The 25,706-nt window shown below is 51.6% G+C and overlaps 1 protein-coding gene and 1 long non-coding RNA gene across 19 annotated transcripts in view; one reads left to right on the forward strand and one right to left on the reverse strand.

The window, feature by feature from the left end:
- Nucleotides 1–2,447: 2,447 nt before the first annotated feature.
- On the reverse strand, nt 2,448–4,552 carry LOC123567437 (uncharacterized). The gene is made up of 2 exons (XR_006690354.3): nt 4,244–4,552; nt 2,448–2,702 (listed from the first exon to the last, which is right to left on the reverse strand). It is a non-coding gene; the product is annotated as an uncharacterized lncRNA (long non-coding RNA).
- The window catches only part of TEAD4 (TEA domain transcription factor 4), an 86,271-nt gene continuing 64,449 nt past the window's right edge, over nt 3,885–25,706 (forward strand). For 10 of the 18 annotated variants that reach the window (XM_074006098.1, XM_074006102.1, XM_074006097.1 and 7 more), the window contains exons 1-2: nt 3,885–3,969; nt 4,452–4,544. Coding sequence is in view for 2 of the 18 variants with exons in the window: in XM_065523564.2 (XP_065379636.1) it covers nt 4,806–4,857 (52 nt within the window). In the remaining 16 variants the exon portion in view is untranslated. Of the gene's footprint in view, nt 4,858–25,706 lie in introns of all 18 variants that reach the window. The other 8 variants (XM_074006095.1, XM_074006101.1, XM_065523566.2 and 5 more) reach the window with 5 other exon arrangements.

A 25,706-nucleotide genomic window follows, 5' to 3' on the forward strand; every position in this document is an offset into this window, starting at 1 on the left:
CCTCCTCCTCCTGCACAGTCCATCAAGCTTGAGTGAGGATCCATTTGTAGGATCCAGACAGCTGAAATATTTCCACCAAAAGACTCATTCCTGAGGGTCAGTGAATTAGGGTCCTGTCCCTTAAGAAATGTGGCCGGGCGCGGTGGCTCAAGCCTGTAATCCCAGCACTTTAGGAGGCCGAGACGGGCGGATCACGAGGTCAGGAGATCCAGACCATCCTGGTTAACCCGGTGAAACGCCGTCTCTACTAAAAAATACAAAAAACTAGCTGGGTGAGGTGGCGGGCGCCTGTAGTCCCAGCTACTCGGGAGGCTGAGGCAGGAGAATGGCGTAAACCTGGGAGGCGGAGCTTGCAGTGAGCTGAGATCCGGCCACTGCACTCCAGCCTGGGCAACAGAGCGAGACTCCGTCTCAAAAAAAAAAAAAAAAAAAAAAAGAAATGTAAACATCCCTGGGAAGGGCTGATGTGTGGGTAAAATCACCTTGCCTTTAACTCTTCAGAATTTGTAGATCTGTTAACTTTCCTTTACCTAGATGTTCCTCAACAGCTCCAAGCCTGAGTTCCCCAAAGCTCCAGAGACTGTAAGGGTATGGGCCAGAAAGTCATGATCCTGAAGATACACCTTTCCAGCTTGGATCACTGATATCTTGGATAGCTGAGACGTGAGGGGAATAAAGATCTCCAGGTTCATTCTCAGCAGTCTATGCTGAACGTGACACTGGTGTTGCTTCCCTGTCTCCACTCTGGACTCTGTCCTGCCTTCCTCTCTGTCCCCTGAACCTGGCTGGATCCCCCTCCGACCTTACCCCGCTCCCCTTTTGCTTGAATTCTTTTTTTTTTTTTTTTTTTTTTGAGACAGACTTTCATTCTTTTTGCCCAGGCTGCAGTGCAATGGCGTGATATCGGCTCACCGCAACCTTTGCCTCCCGGGTTCAAGTGATTTTCCTGCCTCAGCCTCCCCAGTAGCTGGGATTACAGGCATGCGCCACCACGCCCAGCTAATATTGTATTTTTAGTAGAGACAGGGTTTCTCCATGTTGGTCAGGCTGGTCTCGAACTCCTGACCTCGTGATCCATCCGCCTCAGCTTCCCAAAGTGCTGAGATTACAGGCGTAAGCCACCACGCGCAGCCCTGAATTCTTATCTCACTTACTGACACCAACCATTGTTCAGCTGTTAAAAGTTAGCGATTTTTGTTTTCTCACTACACAGCCAAATGATCTGAACTGTTTTCTAGCTCCTTCCCCTCCTCCTCAACCTCAGGACCACAGCTTGAGTTTTAGGGCACCCCGAGTCTCCAGTCCAACTCCAAGACTGTTGCCAGAGGATCTTCTTGATGGTGGTGCTGATTATGTCACATTTGTGTCTTTTTTGATGCCCAAATCTTCAGCATGGCATGCAATGACCTTCAAAGTCTGTTATCCACTACCTTCCATCTTCTTTTTTTTTTTTTTTTGAGACAGAGTCTCGCTCTGTCGCCCAGGCTGGAGTGCAGTGGCCAGATCTCAGCTCACTGCAAGCTCCGCCTCCCGGGTTCACGCCATTCTCCTGCCTCAGCCTCCCGAGTAGTTGGGACTACAGGTGCCCGCCACCGCGCCCGGCTAGTTTTCTGTATTTTTTAGTAGAGACGGGGTTTCACCGTGTTAGCCAGGATGGTCTCGACCTCCTGACCTCGTGATCCGCCCGTCTCGGCCTCCCAAAGTGCTGGGATTACAGGCTTGAGCCACCGCGCCTGGCCACCTTCCATCTTCTTATCCACATCTCTATTCTCCAGTCACACCCATTTACAAACCTTCGCTAAACACACCAGCAGACTGGCTGCCTCACCTTTGTAGGCGCTATTCCACGTGTCTTAAATGGGGTTTCCAGCCTCAGTCTGGCAAACCCTCATTTATCCTCAAAAGTGAGATCAAATGCACTGTAACTTGGATTTCACTGTTCTTGCCCTTGCGCTCCCATTGAACTCGGCATAATTGTCTGTCTTCTCACCTAGACTGGAACTACTTGAGGAAAGGGACCTACCCCTTCCCTTACTGCGGTGTCAAAGTCAACAAACACTCAAATGATTGCTGAATTCATATAATTATTATTAATTACTTTGACACAGGGTCTCGCTCTGTCATCCAGGCTGGCTTGCGGTGATGCATTCACGGCTCATTGCAGCCTCAACTTTCTGGGCTCAAACTATCCTCCCACCTCAGCCTCCTGAGTAGCTGGGACTACAGGTGCAGGAAACCATGATGCCCAGGCGGGCCTCGAACTCCTGGGCTCAAGCAATCCACCTGCCTCGGCCTCCCAAAGTGCTAAGATGACAGGCGTGAGCCACCGCGCCCCCCCCTATGTTGCTGAATTAAATAGTTGGTGCTTAGTGTGTATTTCACGTGGTGCTGATACGCTGCCTTGTGTTTTGGTCTTTTCATGTGCATGAGGCATGACCAAGCCTTGATATGACTCATTATTTAATAAAAATACCACAATTCATCTATTCAAATGAGGGCTTTGTCTTCAACGCCTTCACCTTGCAGGAGTGGATGCTTAGCTCAGTGACGGCGTCATTGCTTGAAAGACTTTTGGAATACCTCTCTTGGAAACAACTTTGGCACCGAAAGCACTTTCCTTTCAATATCTTCCACGGTAGCAATTGTTTTTCATTTACGCAGCATTTATCATGCACTTCCCTATCCCAGGCACCAGGCTGGTTCTGTGTGAAAGATAAGATAAATCAGACATTACTCTGTCTTCAAGGAAGTTTCTGTTTGGCAAGGGAGATAAGATCTAGACAACCACCCAACACAAGGCTAAGTGATAACGCCCCAGAAAAGTTTGGACTTGATTTTTGGAAAAAGCCAAAAGTCCTTTGGTTTCAGTCTCCTGGCCAGGTAGATGATGGCGCTGTCTGCCAGCACACTGCTTTAAGCCCGTTTGTCCTGAGCGTCTCCAAACAAGGAGCCCAGCGTGTTTCCAGCACCCCCTGCCCCAACAAGAGACTCTTGGGCATGTGTGTCTGAAGTCCAGACTCTCGCCGATGGCAGTATACTCCGAGGCCTCCCCAGCTAAACTCTGGGCTCTTTGAGGGCAGGTGCTGAGGGCTGATCCTGGTCTTCACAGTATCTGGATTCATCATACATATTAGATGAATATTCATTGAGTCACTGAGCCCAAAAGGCGTCTCGGGGCATGCCACATGGACTTCAAACCGAGTGCCCTTTCTCCCATGTGGTTTACTCGTAGTGGCAGTTTTACAGATGCCCAAGGGGCAGGAGAGAAAAACGGAAAGGGCTAAAGCCGGGGAGGGCAAGCGAGGGGGCACTGGCGGCGGATCCGGGAATGGAGCCCGCGAGTTCCTGCTTCCTGGTTCCCCGGAGCAAGTGTCCTTTGGTGGGAGCCGCAGGGAAGGGAGCAGCCCTTCCTGCGCGCCGGGCGCCCGCCCCTTCCCCGGCCTCCCAGGGACTCGCACGGAGGGACGCCGGGTGGCGGGGCGGGAGGCCGGGCCCCGTCCACCTCCCCCCGGGACAGCCCCACCCCGGCGAAGAGGAAGGCTCTCGGCTCCTGGGAAAGAGAGTCGGGACCCCGCCAGGACGGGAGGGCGCGGGGCGCGCAACCAGCAGGCAAAGAGTCGGAGCGGAGAGATCGAAGGGCGAGTGGGCGTGGGGGCCGCAGCCGAGGCCGGGGTGGAGGGGTCCCCGCGGTTCCTCGACCCCCTCCCCCGCCGCCCGCCCCGGCCCGGCCCGGCCCCGCCCCGCCCCTGCGGCCCGGCCCCTCGCCCGCCCGCGCTCCGCGCAGTCTCCTCCCCGAGGTGCCGGTGGCCCGGCCGCCACTCCCTCCGGCTCCCTCCCTCCCGCTCCCTCCCTCCCGCCGCGGCGCGCATCTCATTCCAGCCCTCATTCCGCGCATTCCAGCGTCCTCCTCGCACACTCGAGGCCAGGGGGCGGGAGGGCCGCAGCTCCGGCGCCGCCGCGTCCCGCCAGGTGAGAGGCGCCCGCGCCCGCCTCGCCCGCCGCACCCGCCGGCGCCCTCCCGGGCCGCGCGCCCCACGCCGCCGCCGCCGCAGCCGACCGCTCGCGCCGCGTGCTCGGCTGCTCTTTTCTTTCCGCGGCCCGCGTTCCCGCCTCGGACCTCTGCGCTCCGGCGCGCTCCGTCCCGACCCCTGGCTTCCCTCCGCGCTCCGACGCTGCTCGCTGCCCCTCTCCCGCTTCCCTCCCGTCCGCCCCGCGCTCCCCTCCTCGCTCCCGGTTGACTCACTCCTCCAGGAATAGGGATCCCCGTGTTTTCCCGTCAGTCCCATTCTGGGAAAACTCCTCCCTCCCGCGCGCTCCGCTCCGCTCCGCTGGGTGCACCGGGGCCGGTCGGCGCGGGGTGGGCTTGGCCCCGCGGCTCCGCCTTCACTGCGCCGCCCGTCGGCCCCGGCCGGAGCCCGGCTCTACGCGCTGACGCCCTGTCGTCCCCGCAGAGCGATCGCCGCGGCCAGAAGAGTTGGCGCTCGGGGCGGACTCCTTGGAACTGGCTTAGCGCACACATCCCACCTTCCCGAACCCTGGGACCGGTAAGGCTGGGGAGCGGGGACTTGGTGGGACTTTGCCGGAGGGCAGGAGTCTGCGCGGTGAGTGCGGTGCTCCCTCTCGGGAGGAGACTGGGAAGAGCGAGGCACGTGGAGGCGGCGCGACTGAGGCTGGTGGAGGCGAAGCGGCTCCAGGGGCGGGTAAGGGGGGTGGACACTCGGGACTTTGGGGAAGAGGGAGGCCGGTGTGGAAAGGACCGGAGAGGCAGAACCGAGAGCGTCGGCAACAGAAGAGACTCAGCACCCATGCCCCTTTTCTGCTGGGCCCTTTTTGAGCCTGGAAGGGAGAGACCTGGTGGTAAGCGGACTGCCTGTTTTAAGTGCACAGGCGATGCGAAAGTGGGGGGACGCCTGCAAAAGGTCCTACACCCCAGGGCTTGGGAAGCTGCTGTGTTCCCTGATGGAGACTAGTGAATCGATCCAGGGAGCAGAACTTTCAAACCCCAAAGTGAACATTTCCCCCGCTGCGCTCAGGCACCTGAGGCCTCGCGTACTGACTGCGTCTGTGCTGAATCTGTGTGACAACTGACTGCGCGTCTCCCTCGCTTTGAGTCTCTGTGTGGGTGATATCTATTCACGTGTGACTCACCTTGGCTTCCAGTGGGCGTATCTGTTTGTGTTGAACGTGAGTGACAGAGTGTGTGTATGTGTCTGCGTAAGAAGGGGCTCTCTGAAAGTGTGAGTATCTCTGAGTAGGTGTGTGATGCCACGTCTCTTGAGTGTGTGTTTCTCTTCGAGGATATTGGTTCTGGCTAGGACTGTTCTTCCTCCCTACATAGCCGTGGGCAAGAGTCAGTGTCTTTGGTTGCCTGAGTGCAGGGATAATTTGGCTGTGGTTTTGGAGTGTGTGGCCTCCAGGCTCCGTTTCCCCTGGACCGGGCAGAGCTGGAAGGAAGCTGTCTCCACCTGCCTCTTCCAGCCAGGAGGCTGACTTTCTCGGGGCCAGGGGCTTGTGCTTGCCTGGAATGGTTCCGAGAACAAGCTGGTAGGAGGCTGAAGGAAGTTGAGATCTTTGCCTTTGGGGGAGGGGATGGGTGAATGAGATTTGGGAAGGTTTGTTGGGGTGGATCCCTCAGAAAGAGGAGACAGTTTTGAATCTGGAGACTTGTGTAAATACTGCTTTTAAGTTGGCCCCCAAGGACAAACAGATAGGGAGGTATACCAGCCTGAACAACTTTCTCCTGGTTTAACTCTCCTTGGAGCTAACCAGGTAACCCAGTAGAAGAATCCCTCATTCTTTCCAACTTGCTAGACATTCAGCACTTCCTTTGAGAAGAGGAATGAGTAGCCTGTTGCATGAGGGCCTCAATGTGGATATAATGTGTAGGGCTTTTTGGAAGGAAGGAGCCAGAAACTGTCTCGGAGATTGGGGGTTCTTGTCCCTGCTCCTCCATCTATCCTGAGGATTCAGATGTTCTTGTGGGAAACACCTCATCCTCTCACCTCTTCAGCCTGGTGTGCGATGGTCTAAAAGCAGCATTGATGGAGTGGAAAGGGCACCGGTTTAGTGTCAGGCAGACCAGGGTACAAATTCTGAGTCTCTCACTACCTTTAAGGCTCTCAGGCTGTTACCTGGTGGGTAATAGGAGGGGAGCTTGTCTGTCCAGAAAGTTTCCTGTGAAAAGTCGATGTTTGCAGAGCCCCCACGCAGTAGCACAGTACCTGGCACATCCCACGGACTCCATAGGATAGCTGTTGTATCCAGTGTTTCCTAAGCTTATTTCAGTAAGAACCTCTTTTTCCTAGGGATTAGTGTTTTTGGAATTCGTGTTTCTCTGAGCACCATCTGAGAAACCTTGCCCTGTCTATCATGTTTATTTAGCAAACATGGACCGAGCATTTACTATGAGCCAGGCCTACGCTGTGTTCTGCATCCTTAGGAATCAGGGTCCTAGTGGCCCAGGCCAGGAGGGAGGGGGACAGACAGGGCTTGGTCACCAGAGAACATAGTGCCAGCTTCTATTTTTCTGATTCCAGTTTTGCCTTGGCCCCAGGGTGAGCTTGCTGAACATTATTAGATACCCTAATGTCAGCATCTAAGTCCCTCATTTTATTTTATTTCACTTTTATTTTACTTTATTTATTATTGAGACAGAGTCTCACTCTGTCGCCTAGGCTAGAGTACAGTGGCTCACTGCAACCTCCATCTCCTGGGTTCAAACAATTCTCCTGCCTCAGCCTCCTGGCCGGCTAGTTTTATATCCATATATATATATATTTTGAGATGGAGTTTCGCTCTTGTTGCCTAGGCTGGAGTGCAATGGTGTGATCTTGGCTCACCACAACTTCTGCCTCCCGGGTTCAAGCGATGCTCCTGCCTCAGCCTCCGAAGTAGCTAGGATTACAGGCATGCGCCACCACGCTCAGCTAATTTTGTATTTTTAGTAGAGATGGGATTTCTCCATGTTGGTCAGGCTGGTCTCGAACTCCCGACCTCAGGTGATCTGCCCGCCTCAGCCTCCCAAAGTGCTGAGATTATAGGCGTGAGCCACCACTCCTAGCCGTTTTTTGTACTTTATAGTAGAGTCGGGATTTCGCCATGTTTGCCATGCTGGTCTTGAACTCCACCTCGGCCTCCCAAAGTGCTGGGACTACAGGCGTGAGCCACTGCACCTCCCATTTTAAAGATGGGGAAACTGATGCCCCAACCCTGGCGAGTGGCAGAGCGGGGATTAGAACCGATGCTCTCCCTTTGGCATTCTGTCTCCTACCTTGTGGATTGCAGTGCTTGTGCACTCCCTACTCCCCCCAGCCGCCTTCATCCAACAGGCGGGGAAGCTGGAGCAGACTGACTTGGGCCGTGCCTTGTGGCTCAGATAAGGTTGGTAGGAGCAGAAATACTCTGTTCCATGCTGGCCGAAAGCACCTAGCTGCTCTGGGGAAGGAGCCGGCTCACTGTACTGTCTGTGGAGTCTGGAAGGGGCCCTCGGGTCTTTAAAACACACCCTCCTCTCCCCTTGATGAGCCGCCAGGTGAAGGTTCTCCCTATCTTTTTAGATCTCCTGGGTTGCAAATGTCACAACCTCCTTTGATTTCCACTCTGGAGTCTTGCCCCATGACTGTCACAAAGCAATGCCTGTTGCCAAACCTGTAGCTCCTCCTCCTCCTTCCCAGTGGAAGTGGAGGACGTTGGTCCCCAGCTTTGGACCTTGCCGTTCCTGCATTGAGGTCAGTCCAGTGGCAGTTGGAAATTCAGGGCTTGTGAGGGTGGCTTTACCTTGCCTGTCTTCCTTTGCCCCCATGACCCTTTGTTGGCAGGGGTTGGACGACAGCTCCCTTTAAAGCTCTGAAATTGGAGCTGAACAGCTGCTCTCCAGTGAGGGGGGGTGAGGGGGCTGTCAGCAGCCTGGGGGGCCCAGGTGGAGGTGGGGGCAGGGCTTTGGCACTGGGGAGCACACAGTCTCCAGCTCCTCTCTTCTAATTCCGGTTTTGCCTGGACCCCCTTCTGAAATGACAGTTCTTCCCTTGCTTTTGGTTTTTCCGGCTCCTATCTGGGAGATTCTAATCACACCTGTGTGATCTGGCCCTGGGGCCTTCAGCTGGTAGGGACTGGATATTTGGGAATATTTCCACTAGAACTCAGATCTCCAAGATCTATGCCTACGTCCTCCTGCATTTCGTACAGGGGGGCTGCTGGAAGGGCCAGAGGATGGGCCAGGCTCCCTGCAGCGGGGGCCGGCTCCTTAGCTTGGCGTAGGCAGGCGGGCCCCCATGGGTGGGGACTCTGCTTCCTTTGACCCAAACTTCATGGGAACAATAGACTTCAGAGGAGTCACCAGGGGCAGGAAATGGGAGCTGTGCTGAGGCAGGGGTGACCCTCCTGGGGGATGGGATTGCATATCCGGTAGAGGGTTGGGGGCAGTGCAGAGGGCGCTGGGGAGGGGCTGATGACACATAGGGTGGGCCTCTGGGGTGGGGCCCTCCTCCAAAGGGGGCTGTTGACTCAGCGTGAAGCTGGAGCTCAGTGTCGGTTCTGTGCTGAGTTTTACGCTCTGTCTTACTAGTACAAGTCTCGTGTTTGCCAGCCTCCTCTCGTGCCACGCTTGCCCCTGCCAGGACCTGGTCTTCCCCTTCCCCTCAAGCCCCTGAGTTGTCTTTGTGAATCATCCTGGGCAGGATAAAAGGCCGGTGTTGTTGCTCCCTGGCTGGCCTCCACCTTGGCAGTGAGCCTTGGGCAATTGTGGCTGGAACAGTGATGTTGGGTTGTGGGCAGAGCTCTGGGCAGGGAGTCCCAGGCTGGGGTCATTGGACAACATGAGGGATTTCTTTTTTTTTTTGAGACGGAGTTTTGCTTTTGTTGCCCAGGCTGGAGTGCAATGCTGTGATCTTGGCACACCACAACCTCTGCCTCCCCGATTCAAGCAATTCTCCTGCCTCAGACTCCTGAGTAGCTGGGATTACAGGTGCCCGCCACCACACCTGGCTAATTTTTTTTTTTTTTTTTAATAGAGACAGGGTATTTCCATGTTGGCCAGGCTGGTCTCGAACTCCCGACCTCAGGTGATCCACCCGCCTCGGCCTCCCAAAGTGCTGGGATTGCAGGCGTGAGCCACCTTGCCTGGCCATGAGGGGTTTCTTTAGCCACAGGCAGAGCGAGACAGCAGGTGGCATGTTCTGGAGGCGGAGGACTCTTATCTTGCCTCCATCTTTGTAAGGGTGGACCAGACTTTGTGAGAAGGCCACAGCTTGCCCTGGGAGAATTGTGAGTCAGACCACATGAGCTGCTTTTCCTGAGTTCAGGTTGCCAGCTTTGGGGTCCCAGAGAAGGTGTAGGAGTGACCCCAGAACCACTGCCAGGACCTGGAAGAAGGGTAGGAGTAGTGGAGACAACACATGCTGCCTTGATTTGTTTCTTCAAGGGAGCAAGATGGGGACCCCGGAAGGGGCAGACTCCTAGAATTGATTCCTTGCCCAATCCTAGGTTAGATTTTTTTTTTTTTGAGACGGAGTCTCGCTCTGTTGCCCAGGCTGGAGTGCAGTGGCCGGATCTCAGCTCACTGCAAGCTCCGCCTCCCGGGTTTACGCCATTCTCCTGCCTCAGCCTCCCGAGTAGCTGGGACTACAGGCGCCGCCACCTCGCCCAGCTAGTTTTTTGTATTCTTTAGTAGAGATGGGGTTTCACTGTGTTAGCCAGGATGGTCTCGATCTCCTGACCTCGTGATCCGCCTGTCTCGGCCTCCCAAAGTGCTGGGATTACAGGCTTGAGCCACCGCGCCCGGCCTAGATTTTGTTTTTTAATGATTTTTTACTTTTTTGAGACAGAGTCTCACTTTGTCTCCCAGGCTAGAGTTCAGTGGTGCAGTCATGGCTCACTGCAGTCTTGAACTCCTGGGCTCAAGCAATCCTCATTGCCTTAACCTGAGTAGCTGGGACTACAGGTTCACGCCACCACACCTGGCTAATTTGTAAAGTTTTTTTGTAGAGATAGGGTCTCGCTTTGTTGTCCAGCCAGGCCTCAGACTCCTGGGCTCAAGCAATCCTCCTGCCTTGGCCTCCCAAAGTGCTGGAATTACAGGTGTGAGCCACCATGCCCTGCCAATTTAAAATTTTCTAGTAGCCACCTTAAAGAAAGAAAAAAAGTGGAGTTAATGTTAGTGTTTTCTTAAACTCTAATATTATCAAAAATAATTTCAGTGTAATAAATTTTTAAAAATTACCATTATTGGCCGGGTGCGGTGGCTCAAGCCTGTAATCCCAGCACTTTGGGAGGCCGAGACAGGCGGATCACAAGGTCAGGAGATCGAGACCATCCTGGCCAACACGGTGAAACCCCGTCTCTACTAAAAAATACAAAAAACTAGCCGGGCGAGGTGGCGGGCGCCTGTAGTCCCAGCTACTCGGGAGGCTGAGGCAGGAGAATGGCGTAAACCCGGGAGGCGGAGCTTGCAGTGAGCTGAGATCCGGCCACTGCACTCCAGCCTGGGCGACAGAGCGAGACTCCGTCTCAAAAAAAAAAAAATTATTATTATGATCATAGACAGTGTCTTGCTCTGTCACCTAGGATGGAGTGCAGTGATGCGGTCATCATGACTCATGCAGCCTTGTTCCCAGGATCAAGCGGTCCTCCCACGTCAGCCTCCTCAGTAGCTGAGACTGCAGGTGTACATGGTTGCACTCAGCCTTGGTTAGATTTTTGAACAAACAATCTGTGGAGAGTGTGAACATGAAGTTGAGATACCTAGTAGCCGACATGGGTTCACTCTACCAAATCTTAGAGAAAACAACTCTCATTTGAGTGGAGGAATGTTCAGTGAGGCTTTTCAGTCTAATGATCTTCTTGGTACAAGAGAAAGCAGTGTGGTCTGGCTGATCCAGCGGGGAGTTGGTTGTGTGACTGTTTGACCCACTACACTGGATGCTGACTCCTGACTCCTGAGCTTGTGTTACTGTGAGGAGGTCCCCGCGATGTGCCGCAGGGCTCTCTTTGGCTTAGTCCTCTATGTTTTCCATAGATACGAGCCTCTCCCAGGAGCCCGTGTGGCCCGTGTCTTCTGTTTCTCATTTCTTTTTCTTTTTTTTGAGATGGAGTCTCATTCTGTCACCAGGCTGGAGTGCAGTGGTGTGATCTTGGCTCACCCTCTGCCTCCTGGGTTCAAGCAATTCTCGTGCCTCAGCCTCCTGAGTAGCTGGGATTACAAGCACACGCCACCATGCCCAGCTAATTTTTTGTATTTTTAGTAGAGACAGGGTTTCACCATATTGGTCAGACTGGTCTTGAACTCCTGACCTTGTGATCTGCCCGCCTTGGCCTCCCAAAGTGCTGGTATTACAGGTGTGAGCCACTGTACCCGGCCTATTTCTTTTTTTTGAGACGGAGTCTTGCTGCCCAGGCCGGAGTGCAATGGCGCGATCTCAGTTCACTGCAACCTCCGCCTCCTGGGTTCAAGCGATTCTCCTGCCTCAGCTTCCCGAGTAGCTGGGATTACAGGCACCTGCCACCACACCTGGCTAATTTTTGTATTTTTAGTAGAAATGGGGTTTCACCATGCTGGCCAGGCTGGTCTCAAACTCCCGACCTCAGGCTATCCACCTGCCCTGGCCTCCCAAAGTGCTGGGATTACAGGAGTGAACCACTGCACCCGGCCCTGTTTCTCACTTCCATGGGCGTTGAGGGTGGCAAACATTGGCTGATACAACCAGGGTTCATAATCATCTCAATTGACTGGAATGCTGCCATTAAGTAGAAAGATGAAGTTTAAAAATATTTCTCTCTTAAAATTAATACACATACATTGTAGAAACCCTGGAAAATAAAGAAAGCCATAAAGGAAAAAACAAAATGATACATAATACTATAATTCGGGGTGGCTCATATTTAGGTGAGTGTCCTTCCAAATTTGTGTTCGTGCAAATCTATGTATTTTAGCATAATTGCAATTATACTCTATCCTTTTTTTTCCCTGCTGAATGCTATCTAATGGGTAATAGTACAAGTCGTAAAAATTATTTAAAATCATAATTTTAAGGATCTGAGTAACATTTCATTCTATGACTACACTATATTTATGCCCTACTGACTTTAAAAATTTGTTTTTAGGTTTTAGCTTTTAAAAATTACTTGACATTGAGCAATGTTGAACATGTACTTATCTCAAGAAGAAATCTAATAGGTCTAAGTGTAAAATCCTGCATTTAAGTTCAAAACATTAATCATGTAAGTCTGGAATAGAGTGGGAGTTACTATTAATTCATGTTGCGGGAAAAGGCCTGGGGTTTTTGGCTGAAGAAGGAAGGGAGAGGGAAATGAACATATTAGTGCCTACTAGGTGTTAGACCATTATTCTAGACATTTTTGCCTCCATCGTCTCATTTCATCCTCTTAGCCCTGTGAGAAAGGGTTGGTTGGTTTGTTTTTTTTTGTTTTGTTTTTTAACCTCTACTTTATAGAGGGGACACTGTAGAAGTTTTACTGTAGTTGGAGTTTGTACCCAGGTCAGTCTGACTCTTAAACTGCCCCATTAAACCATAAGCCTGTGTGGGCCAGTGCTGTGGTAAGGTCTATGTCAAAGGAGCTTTAACCCACTAAGCTCTGTGACACTCAGGCCACATTGGAAGCCACATCTGGTTTTGGAAAGTTTATACATCCTGGGCTGTTAAGTATTGAGCTCACCATTTTTATGGGTCTTCCCCTACCCCCTACCAGTGATCTGATCTCAAACATGTGGCTTTTTTTTTTTTTTTCTTTTTTGAGATGGAGTTTTGCTCTTGTTGCCCAGGCTGGAGTGCAATGGCATGATCTCAGCTCACTGCAACCTCCGCCTCCCAGGTTCAAGTGATTCTTCTGCCACAGTCTCCTGAGTAGCTGGGATTACAGGCATTCACCACCATGGCTGGCTAATTTTGTATTTTTAGTAGAGATGGAGTTTCTCCATGTTGGCCAGGCTGGTCTCAAACTCCCGACCTCAGGTGATCCGCCCGCCTCGGCCTCCCAAAGTGCTGGGATAACAGGCGTGAGCTACCGCGCCCAGTGCTTTTTTTTTTTTTGTGAGACAGGGTCTTATCTGTTACCCAGGCTAGAGTGCAGTGTTGCAATCACAGCCCACTGTGGCCTCAACCTCCCGGGCCCAAGTGATCCTCCCACCTCAGCTTTCTCAGCTATTCAGGTCTCAGTAGCTGGGACCACAGGTGAATGCCACATCTGCCTAACATTTTTTTTTTTTTTTTTTAATTTTTATTTTTTATAGAGACAGGATCTCTCTGTGTTTCCCAGGTTGGTGTTTTTTTGTTTTGTTTTGTTTTGTTTTAATAGATAGGATCTTGCTCTGTTGCCCAGGCTGGAGTGCAGTGATGTGATCATAGCTCACCGTAGCCTCAAACTCCTGTGCTCAGATGGTCCTCCTGCCTCAGTCTCCCAGGTAGCTGGGGTGACAGGTATGCACCACCATGGCCTGCCAATTTTTAAAACTTTTTGTAGAGACAAGGTCTTGCTATCTTTATCTTGCCCAGGCTGGTCTTAAACTCCTTGCCTCAAGCGATCCTCCAGCTTCAGCCTCCCAAAGTGCTGGGATTACAGGTATGAGCCACTGTGCCAGGCCTGTGAGTGTCTTAACAGAGGCTGGATGAGGACTTAGAACCTGCCCAGCATCTGGGTGCTGTCATTTCCCACTTCTAGAAGGTAGGCACACTTTGCAGCAGCAGCAGATAAGGTCCTTCTGACCTGAAGTCTATTACTTCATTATGTAGAACCACGTAAAACTACAGTCGGCCGTCTGTATCTGTGGGTTCCATATGGATTTGACCAACCCTGGATCGACAGTGTTCAGGGGAAAAAACTCCACAGAGTTCCAAAAAACAAAACTTGAATTTGCTGCTCACTGAAAGCTGCATTGAGTCCATGCAAATGAAGTGATGTTCGTGCGTTGTGTTAGGTATGATAAGTAATCTAGAAATGATGTAAAGCTCATGGGAGGTTGTGCGTAAGTTATATGCAAACACTGTACCATTTTCTATGAGGGACTTGAGCATCCTCGGATTTCAGTATCCTTAGGGGCCTTGCAACCAATCCCCCACAGGTACCAAAGGACTGCGGCACACAGAGTTTCATTATGTAGAACTTGTTAGGGACGCTTTGGAGGAGTCTCTGCCCTGCTTGGGAAATTGGACTAGGTCACCCCCAGGGCCACTGCTTCCTCGAAGATTTTGTGGTCCTGGGCCTCAGTTTCTCCACGTGTCAGCATGCGGGGGTTCCATTAGATGATGTGTGAAACATTTTCCCACCTTGACACTTCGGGATTCCTGCCACAGGGAGGTAGCGCTAAGCTGCACCTGGAGCTGGAGGCAAGGCTTGGGACGAGGATGCAGTGTCCGAGCAGTCAGAGGAAGCAGAATGGGGAGATGAGGGAATTATTGCGTGGCTGCCATCATCTTTGTCCAAGTGAGCACGGTGTTAGGAACAAGCGGAATCTGGGTCCTGCCCTGAGGCTGCAGGGTGGGGAAGATGACCCCCACAACCCCAGACAGTAGTGGCTGTCAGTGCAGACTCCGGAGTGGTGCTGTCCCGTAGAAATCAATGTAAGCCTAGGAGCTACATTTAAAAAGTAAAAAGAGCTGGGTGTGGTGACTTTTGCCTATGGTCCCAGTTACTCAGGAGGCTGAGGTGGGAGAATTGCTTGAGCCCAGGGGTTTGAGACCAGCCTGGGCAATATAGCGAGAACCCTGTCTCTTGAAAAATGAAAGGAAAAATTAACTGGTCAAATGCATTGTAATAACATATTATTTAACCTATGTCTACAATATTATCATTTTAACATGTAATCAGTAGTAAAAAGTATCAGTGAGATAGTTTACCTTTTGTTCACACAAAGCGTTAGAACTGTAGTGTGTATTGTACACTTAACAACACATCTCAGTTTGGACTAACCACGTTTCTTGTGTTCAGTAACCACGTGGGGCTAGTGGCCGTGGTTGGCACAGTGTGGCTTGGTTGGATCTCTGTTCTGCCACTTAACACCTGGGTGGGATAATAAGGTTAATCGAACCAACCTCATATGGTGTATGTGAAGACTAAATGAGTTACTATCTGTAAAGTGCTTAGTTCTTTCGCTGGCAAATAATAACCACTGTGTGTTTGTCAAATAACTTAAGGACCTATAAATGGTTCTTAAAAACTATCGAAGCTGGAATTTGTAAGAGGTAGGGGTCGATGATGTGTGTGGAAAAACCCAATTGTAGAGTGGCCCTGTGGAGTTACTGATAGCCTATGCCCGTACAGTGGTAGTTCTCTGTAATGAAACGGACTTCAGATACGAAGATCCTAATCTACTCATTGCTGTAAAGAGCGCCTGCCTTCTGGAAGTGAGAAATGACAGCATCCTGATGACAAGACAGGTTCCCATCCCTCAGCAGGTGCGTCCTGAGCATCTGTCTGCCCGGGGCTTGAACTGTGCTGGGTGGCACGCAGGAAGCAAAAGCATCCTCGGAAATGCTCCATCATAAATTGCATGACCTCATGTTGGAATGAGAGGTGGGGTCACTTCCAGCACTTGGAGGTTGAAGCAATAGTTGCTGCTTATGCAAGAGAAGAAGTAAGCTGTACTAGTGCATCCCATACCTCCTCAGAGCACGGCCAGCTCTCCTCTCTTGGCATCAGCTCCCTCCGATTGCATCTGCCCTCGCCCAATCCACAGCAGCCACAGCACTCACGGTGTGCCTGGCACTGTGCTAGGTGCAGCAGGAGTATGGATTGGAAGTCCTGATTCCTGTCCTCACTGAGCTTGCAGGGAAATGGACTGTGAAGCTAGCAGTAACATGCTTCTAGATGAAAGAACATGCACAAGCAGCGTATGTGGCAGTACCTGGTAAAGGACGATTGATTCTGTCCCAAGAGGAGGAGGCAGCTGAACTGGCTTTGAGAATGGGTGGGGTTTTGACAAGCGTGTATATGTCTATGTGAATTCGTGTAAGAGAGAGGGAAGCAGACAGAGAGAGGAAGAGAGAGAAATATCCTTGAGAAGACAGAGGAAATGTAGTGATTTGAGGGCTATTGTCATGAAGTGATGAGAGGAGGGGAGATAAGTGGGTATTATGTTTTTTGCGGGTTTTATTTTTACATCTTCTTTCTTTTTTTTTTTTTTCTGAGGTGAAGTCTCATCTGTCACCCAGGTTGGAGTGCAGTGGCGCGATCACAGCTCACTACAACCTCCGCCTCCCAGGTTCAAGTGATTCTCCTGCCTCAGCCTCCCAAATAGTTGAGATTACAGGCACGTGTCATGATGCCCAGCTATTTTTTTGCATTTGCAGTAGGGACGGGGTTTCACCATGTTGGCCAGTCTGGTCTCGAACTCCTGACCTCAAGCGATCCCCTGGCCTCAGCCTCCCAAAGTGCTGGGATTATAGGCGTGAGCCAGAGTCTCACTCTGCCACCCAGGCTGGAGTGTGGTGGTGTGATCGCAGCTCCCTTCAGCCTTGATCTCCTGGACTCGAGCAATCCTCCTGCCTCAGCCTCCTGAGTAGCTGGGACCACAGGCGTGTGCCACCACACCTGGCTAATTTTTTAAAAATTATTTCTAGAGATAGGATCTCACTGTGTTACCTAGGCTGGTCTCAAACTCCTGGGCTCAAGCCATCCTCCTGCCTCGGACCCCCAGAGTACTTGGATTACAGGTGTGAGCCACCACACCTGGCCAAGTGGCTTTATGAACAGGGTGTGTTTGACCTTGACCCTCTGGGCAGGATAAGAAGGTCTTATTTTACATTTGTTTATTTATTTAGCATCAGGTAGCATTTCTCTTTTTTTTTTCTTTTCGAGACGGAGTTTCGCTCTTGTTGCCCAGGCTGGAGTACAGTGGTGCAATCTCGGCTCTCTGCAACCTCCGCCTCCTGGGTTCAAGCAATTCTCCTGCCTCAGCCTCCCGAGTAGTTGGGATTACAGGCATGCGCCACCATGCCCAGCTAATTTTTTGTACTTTTAGTAGAGACAGGGTTTCTCCATATTGGTCGGGCTGGTCTCGAACTTCCAACCTCAGGTGATCTGCCCACCTCGGCCTCCCAAAGTGCTGGGATTACAGGCGTGAGCCACTGCGTCTGTAGAATAACATCTCATTCCATAAAATAGAGTGAATCTTCCCCTAAATTTCTTTTTAACATACATACAGCAAAATACACTGTTTTTGGTAAATAGTAAGTGTTGACGAATGCACAGAATGTGTTTTCACCGCCACCATCAAGGTACAAGACAGTTCCATCCCCCGAACAATTCCGTCATGCAGTGGCCCCTTGGAGGTCATCCCTCCCCGTTCCCCTCATGCCATCCCCTGGCCACACTGATCTGTTCATTCCTGTAATTTTGCCTTTCAAGAATGTCTCACAAATGGAATCCTGCAGTTACATAGCTCTTTGCGTCTTTGCTTTTTTCACTCAGCAAGGTCATAGCTCACTGCAGCCTTGACCACCCAGGCTTAAGTGTCCCTCCCACCTCAGCTTCCTGGGTAGTGGGGACCACAGGCACATGCCACCATGCCTGGCTTATTTTTGTACTTCTTGTAGAGATGGGGTTTTGCCACGTTACCTAGGCTGGTCTTGAACTCCTGGCTCAAGCAATCCACCCGCCTCGGCCTCCCACAGTTGTGGGTGTGTGCCACCATTCCCAGCTGTTGTTCTGAGAGTTCTTTAATATTCTGGATACAGGTTGTTTGTCAGGACAGTCAGATATGTGATTTACAGATGTTTGGAGAAAATTAATTTATGGAGAAAATCTTCAGAAGATGATGGGAGTGAGGAACGATGAAAGTGAGGCAAGAGTTTGGTGTCCCGAACTGTGGCCTTTCTCAGAGTGCAAGATGGGACCAGGAATGAGAAGTGGGGTACACCTAGAGAATGACCTATGAAAAAGAGGAGTCCAAGAAGCTCTGTTCCTGGCATAGAGCATGGTTCAGAATGAGAGGCACAGGTGAGAATTTTGGTTTGCCAGGCATCCTTCCTGCCTGGCGGGCTGCACCTGGTCTGCTGCTAATGGCCTGCTGGGTCAGGCTGGGCTGGTCCCATCCAGAAAAACAAATGTTCATGTCCAGCCTACATTTCAACCACTTCCATGGCCTTGTTTCCAAACCGGATGACCGTGCCCTCTGGAATGGGAGGTGCGGTAACCGTCAGGCCTGCAGGAGTAAGGTACTGGGTGTGTGGCTGGTGCAAGACAGAGTCAGTGGGGGTGAGTTTTCTGGGTCAGGGTGGGTCCTCTGGGATGGTAACCTCAGCGTAGGGTCTGAGTGAAGGCTTCCAGCTATTTTTGTTTTCTTTTTTCTTTTTTTTTGAGACGCAGTCTCATTCTGTCGCCCAGACTGGAGTGTAGTGGCACGATCTTGGCTCACTGCAGCCTCCGCCTCCCAGGTTCAAGATGCTTTACCCTCCTGAGTAGCTGGAATTACAGGCTTGAGTCACCACGCCTGGCTAATTTTTGTATTTTTAGTAGAGATGGGGGGGGTCTCGCCATGTTGGCCAGGTTGGTCTCGAACTCTTGACCTCAGGCCATCCACCTGCCTCGGCCTCCCAAAGTGCTGGGATTACAGGCATGAGCCACCGTGCCCGTCCGGCTTTGAGCTATTAACAGAATATCTGAACCATCATAATCTTCCTTCCTATCCCTGACCAGGCAGGGTGGCTCTGGGACAGAAGACTTCTATGAAAAATGACCAAGGCCAGGATGGATGCCGCCTCCCACCTCTTGTCCAAGCTCATTCTAACCCCACCTGTTCCTGTGTCCTCAGAGCTGTGGCCCAGTCCAGACGCTCGAGTCTTCATTCTTCCCCCGGGGGTGCAGGTGCTTTTCTAGAGGTGCTTAGGCCATAGGGCTGGAGAGCAGGGCAGAGCTGAAGAGTCCTACTTTCCTGGAGCTCCTACTGCCTCGCTGCCTTCAGGATGTCCTGTGGCTCCCTGAGGCTCTGGGTCCTGGAAGGCGTTCCCTGATGTGGAGACTCCCTCTTCTGCCTGGCTCCTCCTTCTCCCTGGGCAGGGCGTGTACCGAGGCCCCACCCGGGGTGCCTGTGCTGCTTGGACACCTGGTTTGGGTTGACCCTTGGGTTCTGACAGGGTGGGACCCTCCTGCCTCTCTTTGAGACAGCAGCTGATTGAGGGCAAACCCACCCCCAAGGCTGAGGAAACAAGTGTGCTGGCTTTGATGGGATTCCAGGGCAAGCGCTTCTGTTAGTCACTCCAGGGCTAAATCTATTAATATTTTCAGATCTGCATTTTCCTAGGACACGCCTACTTAAAGTGAAGCCAACTGGTTTGGTTCAGTACTTTTGCCTCTCAAGTACTGTATTTTCATAACTTTTGCTTTATTTTACTTTTAAAATTTTGTATTTATTTATTTGTTTATTTATATTTTTATTTATTTATTTTTTTTGAGACGGAGTCTGGCTCTGTTGCCCAGGCTGGAGTGCAGTGGCCGGATCTCAGCTCACTGCAAGCTCCGCCTCCCGGGTTCACGCCGTTCTGCCTCAGCCACCCTCGAGTAGCTGGGACTACAGGCGCCGCCACCTCGCCTGGCTAGTTTTTTTTTTTGTATTTTTTAGTAGAGACGGGGTTTCACCGTGTTAGCCAGGATGATCTCGATCTCCTGACCTCGTGATCCACCTGTCTCGGCCTCCCAAAGTGCTGGGATTACAGGCTTGAGCCACCGTGCCTGGCCATTTATTTATTTTTTAGTATCCCTGTCATGGCAACTTTTGCTTTATTCTAGAAGAAAGGCCCCGAGGAGATAGTCTTACTCTCAACCTTTAAAAACAAAAAAGATTATAATTTTGAGTAGTTTGGGGTTTACAGAAAACTTGAGCGGAAAGTACAGAGTTCCCGTAGGTACATTCTTGCCCTGCCCCCAGTTTCTCCTAGTCTTAACATCTTGCATTTGTTGCAATTGATGTACGTTTGTTGCAGTTAATGAGCCAATATTGGCACATTGTTATTATTATTACTATTATTTGAGACGGAGTCTCCCTCTTGTTGCCCAGGTTGGGGTGCAATGGTGCGATCTCTGCTCACCGCAACCTCTGCCTCCTGGATTCAAGCAATTTTCCTGCCTCAGCCTCTCAGATAGCTGGGATTATAGGCATGCACCACCATGCCCGGCTAATTTTGTATTTTTAATAGAGACCCGGCTAATTTTGTATAGAGACAGGGTTTCTCCATGTTGGTCAAGCTGGTCTCGAACTCCTGACCTCAGGTGATTCGCCCGCGTCGGCCTCCCAAAGTGCTGGGATTACAGGCGTGAGCCACTGCGCCCGGCCTGCACGTTATTTTAGTCCATAGTTCTCATTAGGGTTCCCTCTTGGCGTTGTCCACTCTATGGGTTTTGCCACATGGTAATAACGTGTACCCACCATTACAGTGTCATGCAGAGTAGTGTCACTGTTCCCCATATCCTCCAGGTTCCGTTTGTTCATCCCTCCTTCCCACTTCTGGCAACCATCAATCTTCTGACTGTCTCTGTAGTTTTGCCTTTTCTAGAATGTCATATGGTTGGAATCATACACTATGTGGCCTTTTCACATTGGCTTCTCTCAGTAATACGCATTTGAATTTCCTCCATGTCTTCATAGCTCATTTCTTTTTGTTTTTTTTTTTTTTTGAGACAAAGTCTCACTCTGTCATCCAGCCTGGAGTGCAGTGGCACGATCTCGGCTCACTGCAACCTCCGCCTCCCAGGTTCAAGTGATTCTCCTGCCTCAGCCTCCCGAGTAGCTGGGATTACAGGCATGTGCCACCACGCCTGGCTAATTTTTGTATTTTTAGTAGACACAGGGTTTCACCATGTTGGCCAGGCTGGTCTTGAATTCCCGACCTCAGACGATCCGCCCGCCTCAGCCTCCCAAAGTTCTGGGATTACAGGCGTGAACCTCCACACCTGGCCAGCTCATTTCTTTTCTTTTTTCTTTTTTGTTTTTTGCTGATTAATATTACATTCCCCCACCTTTTGTTTTTGCAAATGAAGGCACTGAGGCCCAGAGAGGGGAAGTGACTGGCTCAAGAGGCACCGCGAATCTGTGGCGAAGCTGCGCTTGGAAGCAAATAGGCCTTCCTCTGGGTGCCTGTTTCCAGGGGCCTCTGGGCCGGGCGCTGTTCTGGAACTAAACCTGGACTGTTTCATCACAGTCCAGAGGCTGAGGGGAGGCCAGGGGCAAGGGCTTTGTTCACCACTTGCCTTGACCCACTTCCTGCATGTGTTGGGTGGGGCCTGCAGATACCCACGCCCCTGACGCGGAAGGGGTGGTTGCGGGGGCAGTGAGGTCTCAGCTTCCACCTCCCTGAGAGCTGAGGAGATGGGATACTGGGGCCAGGCCTGTACTCACCACCCCACTGCTGCCCAGGCCTGGGGGCTGGGTGGGACGAGACTGCTTGGGTTGGGCCTGAGCTGGGCCTGCAGCATTTAGGAATCTTATCTCCCTCCTTTGCTCTCTGAGCTGCCCCTCCCACTGGAGACTCCTCCGGGCTGGCCTGCATCCCAGGCCATCTCCACCCACTTATTACCTCCCCTCTTGCTAGCCTGCAGGCCTCCTGCTCCTTCCTCTCCATCCCGCCCTCCATCACCCTTCGTGATGACTACAGGGCAATGACGGAGAATGTATGAGGAGCCCCTTTTTGGGCCGGGCTCTGTGTTCCTGTCTCATGGACATGATGGGATTCAATCCTCACAGCAGTTCTTTGGGGAGATTGAGATTGCATTGGTGCCTCTTCAGTGGTTGGGAGGACACTGAGGCTTAGAGAGGTCGAGTAGCTTGCTCAGGACTCCCAGGTCCCTGTGAGGCTGGGCCAGGATCTGAGCTCAGGCATCCGAGTCCAGAGCCCAAACGCTAAATCTCTGCCCCATGGCGCCTCTGTCTCTCTCTGTCTCTCTCTGTCTCTCTCTGTCTCTGTCTCTCTCTCTCTCTCTCTCCCTCTCTCCCTCTCTCCCCGCTTCCTGCTCTCTCTCCCTTTCCCCCGTACCACCTTTTCCCTCTCTCTTTTGACTAGGCATTGCTCAAGGGGTCCAGCTCTCTGACTTTTGTTCCAACATCTCCATAGCCTGCGAAGGACTGTGGAGCCTCTCCTCCTCTCACCCGCTCCGCGTTCCTGTCCCGTCCTGAAGCCGGGTGTGACGAAGGCCTCACACCAAAGGATGGCCGGGATGGTGCTGCCGTGCGTTGCCTTGCAGGGGCTTTACTTGCTTTTCTCAGTCCTCAGTGGCTCTGCAGGCAGGAATGCTCATCCCCGTTTGACAGGTGATGAAACAAGCTTTGGGGGAGGTTCAGTAAGTTCCTGAACAGCTGTGCAACGTGGCTGGTGAGAGGCAGGTTTAACTCAGGTCACAGGACTTTGAGGCATCTTTAATGTGTCCCAGACTTCATGTGGCCTTTCCCTGAGAACCTGTTGCATTCAGGAGAGGAAGGGGCACTGCTCAACATGAGGGAGGGACTCCAGTGGTGGGAGCTCAGGCCCCGGGACACCTAGGTTTTCTTGGTCTTGTTTTCTGAGAAGGGCCCTTTTCTGGCCTCCAGCAGGCCGTGGCCCTTCCGAAATCACAGTGGGATCTGTTTGTTTCTAATTGAGTACACGGCCTGGCCCAGCCTAGCCCAGCCCAATCCATTTCTCTGCTGGGTTCTTTCCTTCTCCACCATTCCCTTTCCTTCCATCCCTAGGGACGCACCTGCCTGTGACCTGGGGACTGTCCTGTCCTTCCCTTTTCCTTTCCAGCTGTAACCAGGCCCTTTCCTTTGTCTCCTGTATTTTGGGCCCAGGTTTCCTGCAGTCCCTCTTTTCCTTCTCTGCCCTCTTCTTTTTGTCTTCTATCTCCTCTTGCACTTTAAACAGTTTTTTTGGTGAAATATATGTAACATAAAATTTGCCATTTGAACTCTAAATGTGCAGTTCAGTGGCATTAAGGACATTCGCAGTTGTGCTGCGGTCTCCTGCTTCCATCTCCAGGACTTTTTCATCTTTCCAAATGGAAATGCTGTACCCATTAAACAGTAACTGCCTGTTTTTTTGTCTTTTGGTTTTTTTTTTTTTTCTTTTTTTGAGAGGGAGTCTGCAGGCTGGAGTGCAGTGGTGCAGTGTTGGCTCACTGCCTCTGGGGTTCAAGCGATTCTCCTGCCTCAGCCTCCTGAGTAGCTGGGACTACAGGCCTGCACCACCACTCCTGGCTAATTTTTGTATTTTTAGTAGAGACAAGGTTTCACCATGTTGGCCAGGCTGGTCTCGAACTTCTGACCTCAGGTGATCCACCCGCCTTGGCCTCCCAGAGTGCTGGGATTACAGGTGTGAGCCACGGCACTTGACCATGATTGTTAATGTTATGAATGAAATTCCCCATCGCCCCATCCCCAGCCCCGATAGTCTCTCTTCGGCTGTCTCTATGAATTTGCATATTCTCGGTACCTCATGGAAGTGGAATCGTATGAGATTTGTCCTTTCATGGCTGGCTTGTTTTACTTAGCGCAGTGTCCTTAAGGTTCATCAATGTTGTAGCCTATGTCAGGATTTCATTCCTTTTTTTTTTTTTTTTTTTTTTTTTTTGAGATGGAGTCTCACTCTGTTGCCCAGGCTGGAGTGCAGTAGTGTGATCTCAGCTCACTGCAACCTCCTCCTCCCTGGTTCAAGTGATTCTTGTGCCTCAGTCTCCCAAGTAGCTGGGATTATAGGCACCTGCCACCACGCCCGGCTAATTTTTGTTTTTTTAGTAGAGACAGGGTTTCACCTTGTTGGTCAGGCTGGTCTCGAACTCCTGACCTCGTGTAATCTGCCTGCCTCGGCCTCCCAAAGTGCTGGGATTACAGGCATCAGCCACCGTGCCCGGCCATTTCATTCCTTTTTAAGGCTGAATCATATTCTATTACGTGGATGCACCACATTTTGTTTATGCATTCCTCTATTGATGGACATTTGGGCTGCTTCCCCTTTTGATTCTCCTGGTGCCTTTTGACATTCTTTGCTTAGAAACAGTAGACAGCACTTCTGCACTATGCTCGGGGCCACTTGAAGGAGCACAACCACCCACAGAAGTGCAGAAGTCATAGCACTAAATAGACCCGGAACAAGACACTTGCTTACAGCAGGAGAACTGACCCAGGTAGACAAAGTGCAGCGTCACCGACCTCAGCTGGGAGCGCATGTCAGGCAGTGAGAATTTGTGGCTTCTCAGTGCACACATGTGTCCGTCAATGACTGTGAAAGTGCTGGGAGTAGTGATTTGGGGGTTAGAAATTCTAGCAAGTTGGCAAACTTGTAAATACAAATCTGTGACTTCTGTGATTAATGAGGATTGACTGTACTTGCATCTTCATAGATGACTGTCCTTCCCTCCTGAGACGACAGCATTCATCCATTCAGGAAGGCAGAGCCCACATGACCCAATCACTTCTTAAAGGCTCCATCTCCCAACATTCTTGGCTCCATCTCCCAACATTCTTGTGTTGGAGATTAAGTTTTTTTTTTTTTTTGAGACGGAGTCTCGCTCTGTCGCCCAGGCTGGAGTGCAGTGGCCGGATCTCAGCTCACTGCAAGCTCCGCCTCCTGGGTTTACGCCATTCTCCTGCCTCAGCCTCCCGAGTAGCTGGGACTACAGGCGCCCGCCACCTCGCCCGGCTAGTTTTTTATATATTTTTTTAGTAGAGACAGGGTTTCACTGTGTTCACCAGGATGGTCTCGATCTCCTGACCTCGTGATCCGCCCGTCTCACCCTCCCAAAGTGCAGGGATTACAGGCGTGAGCCACCGCGCCCGGCCAGGGGATTAAGTTTTTAACCCATGAATTTGAGGGGCACATTTATACCAGAGCAGTGGCCAATGCCTGGCATAGAGTACATGCCCAGCGAACAGTGAGTGAATGAAGGGCACAAGGACTGAAGTACCCGTGCTGAGGTGTTAGGCATTTAGGCATGAGAGTCAGCAGGAGAGGTCTTTCTGGCAGGGGAGCCTGTTCCTCTCCTCCTGGGAACAAACCCTCTCCTGTGCTCATTGACAGGCGTCCAGTTTCAGTCATGGAGGTCGGAATTGTGTGGCAGAAAAGTGCAGGCCTGAGATGTAGTTCTAGTCCCAGTTTTAACGGCTTTTGTGGTCTTAGGCAAGTCACTTCACCTCTCAGGGCCTTAGTCTCTTCACCTCTCAGGGCCTTAGTCTCTTCACCTCTCAGGGCCTTAGTCTCTTCACCTCTCAGGGCCTTAGTCTCTTCACCTCTCAGGGCCTTAGTCTCTTCACCTCTCAGGGCCTTAGTCTCTTCACCTCTCAGGGCCTTAGTCTCTTCACCTCTCAGGGCCTTAGTCGCTTCACCTCTCAGGGCCTTAGTCTCTTCACCTCTCAGGGCCTTAGTCTCTTCACCTCTCAGGGCCTTAGTCTCTTCACCTCTCAGGGCCTTAGTCTCTTCACCTCTCAGGGCCTTAGTCGCTTCACCTCTCAGGGCCTTAGTCTCTTCACCTCTCAGGGCCTTAGTCGCTTCACCTCTCAGGGCCTTAGTCTCTTCACCTCTCAGGGCCTTAGTCTCTTCACCTCTCAGGGCCTTAGTCTCTTCACCTCTCAGGGCCTTAGTCTCTTCACCTCTCAGGGCCTTAGTCTCTTCACCTCTCAGGGCCTTAGTCGCTTCACCTCTCAGGGCCTTAGTCTCTTCACCTCTCAGGGCCTTAGTCTCTTCACCTCTCAGGGCCTTAGTCTCTTCACCTCTCAGGGCCTTAGTCTCTTCACCTCT

This window comes from Macaca fascicularis, chromosome 11 (genome assembly GCF_037993035.2).
Source record: "Macaca fascicularis isolate 582-1 chromosome 11, T2T-MFA8v1.1".
Taxonomy (NCBI): domain Eukaryota; kingdom Metazoa; phylum Chordata; class Mammalia; order Primates; family Cercopithecidae; genus Macaca; species Macaca fascicularis.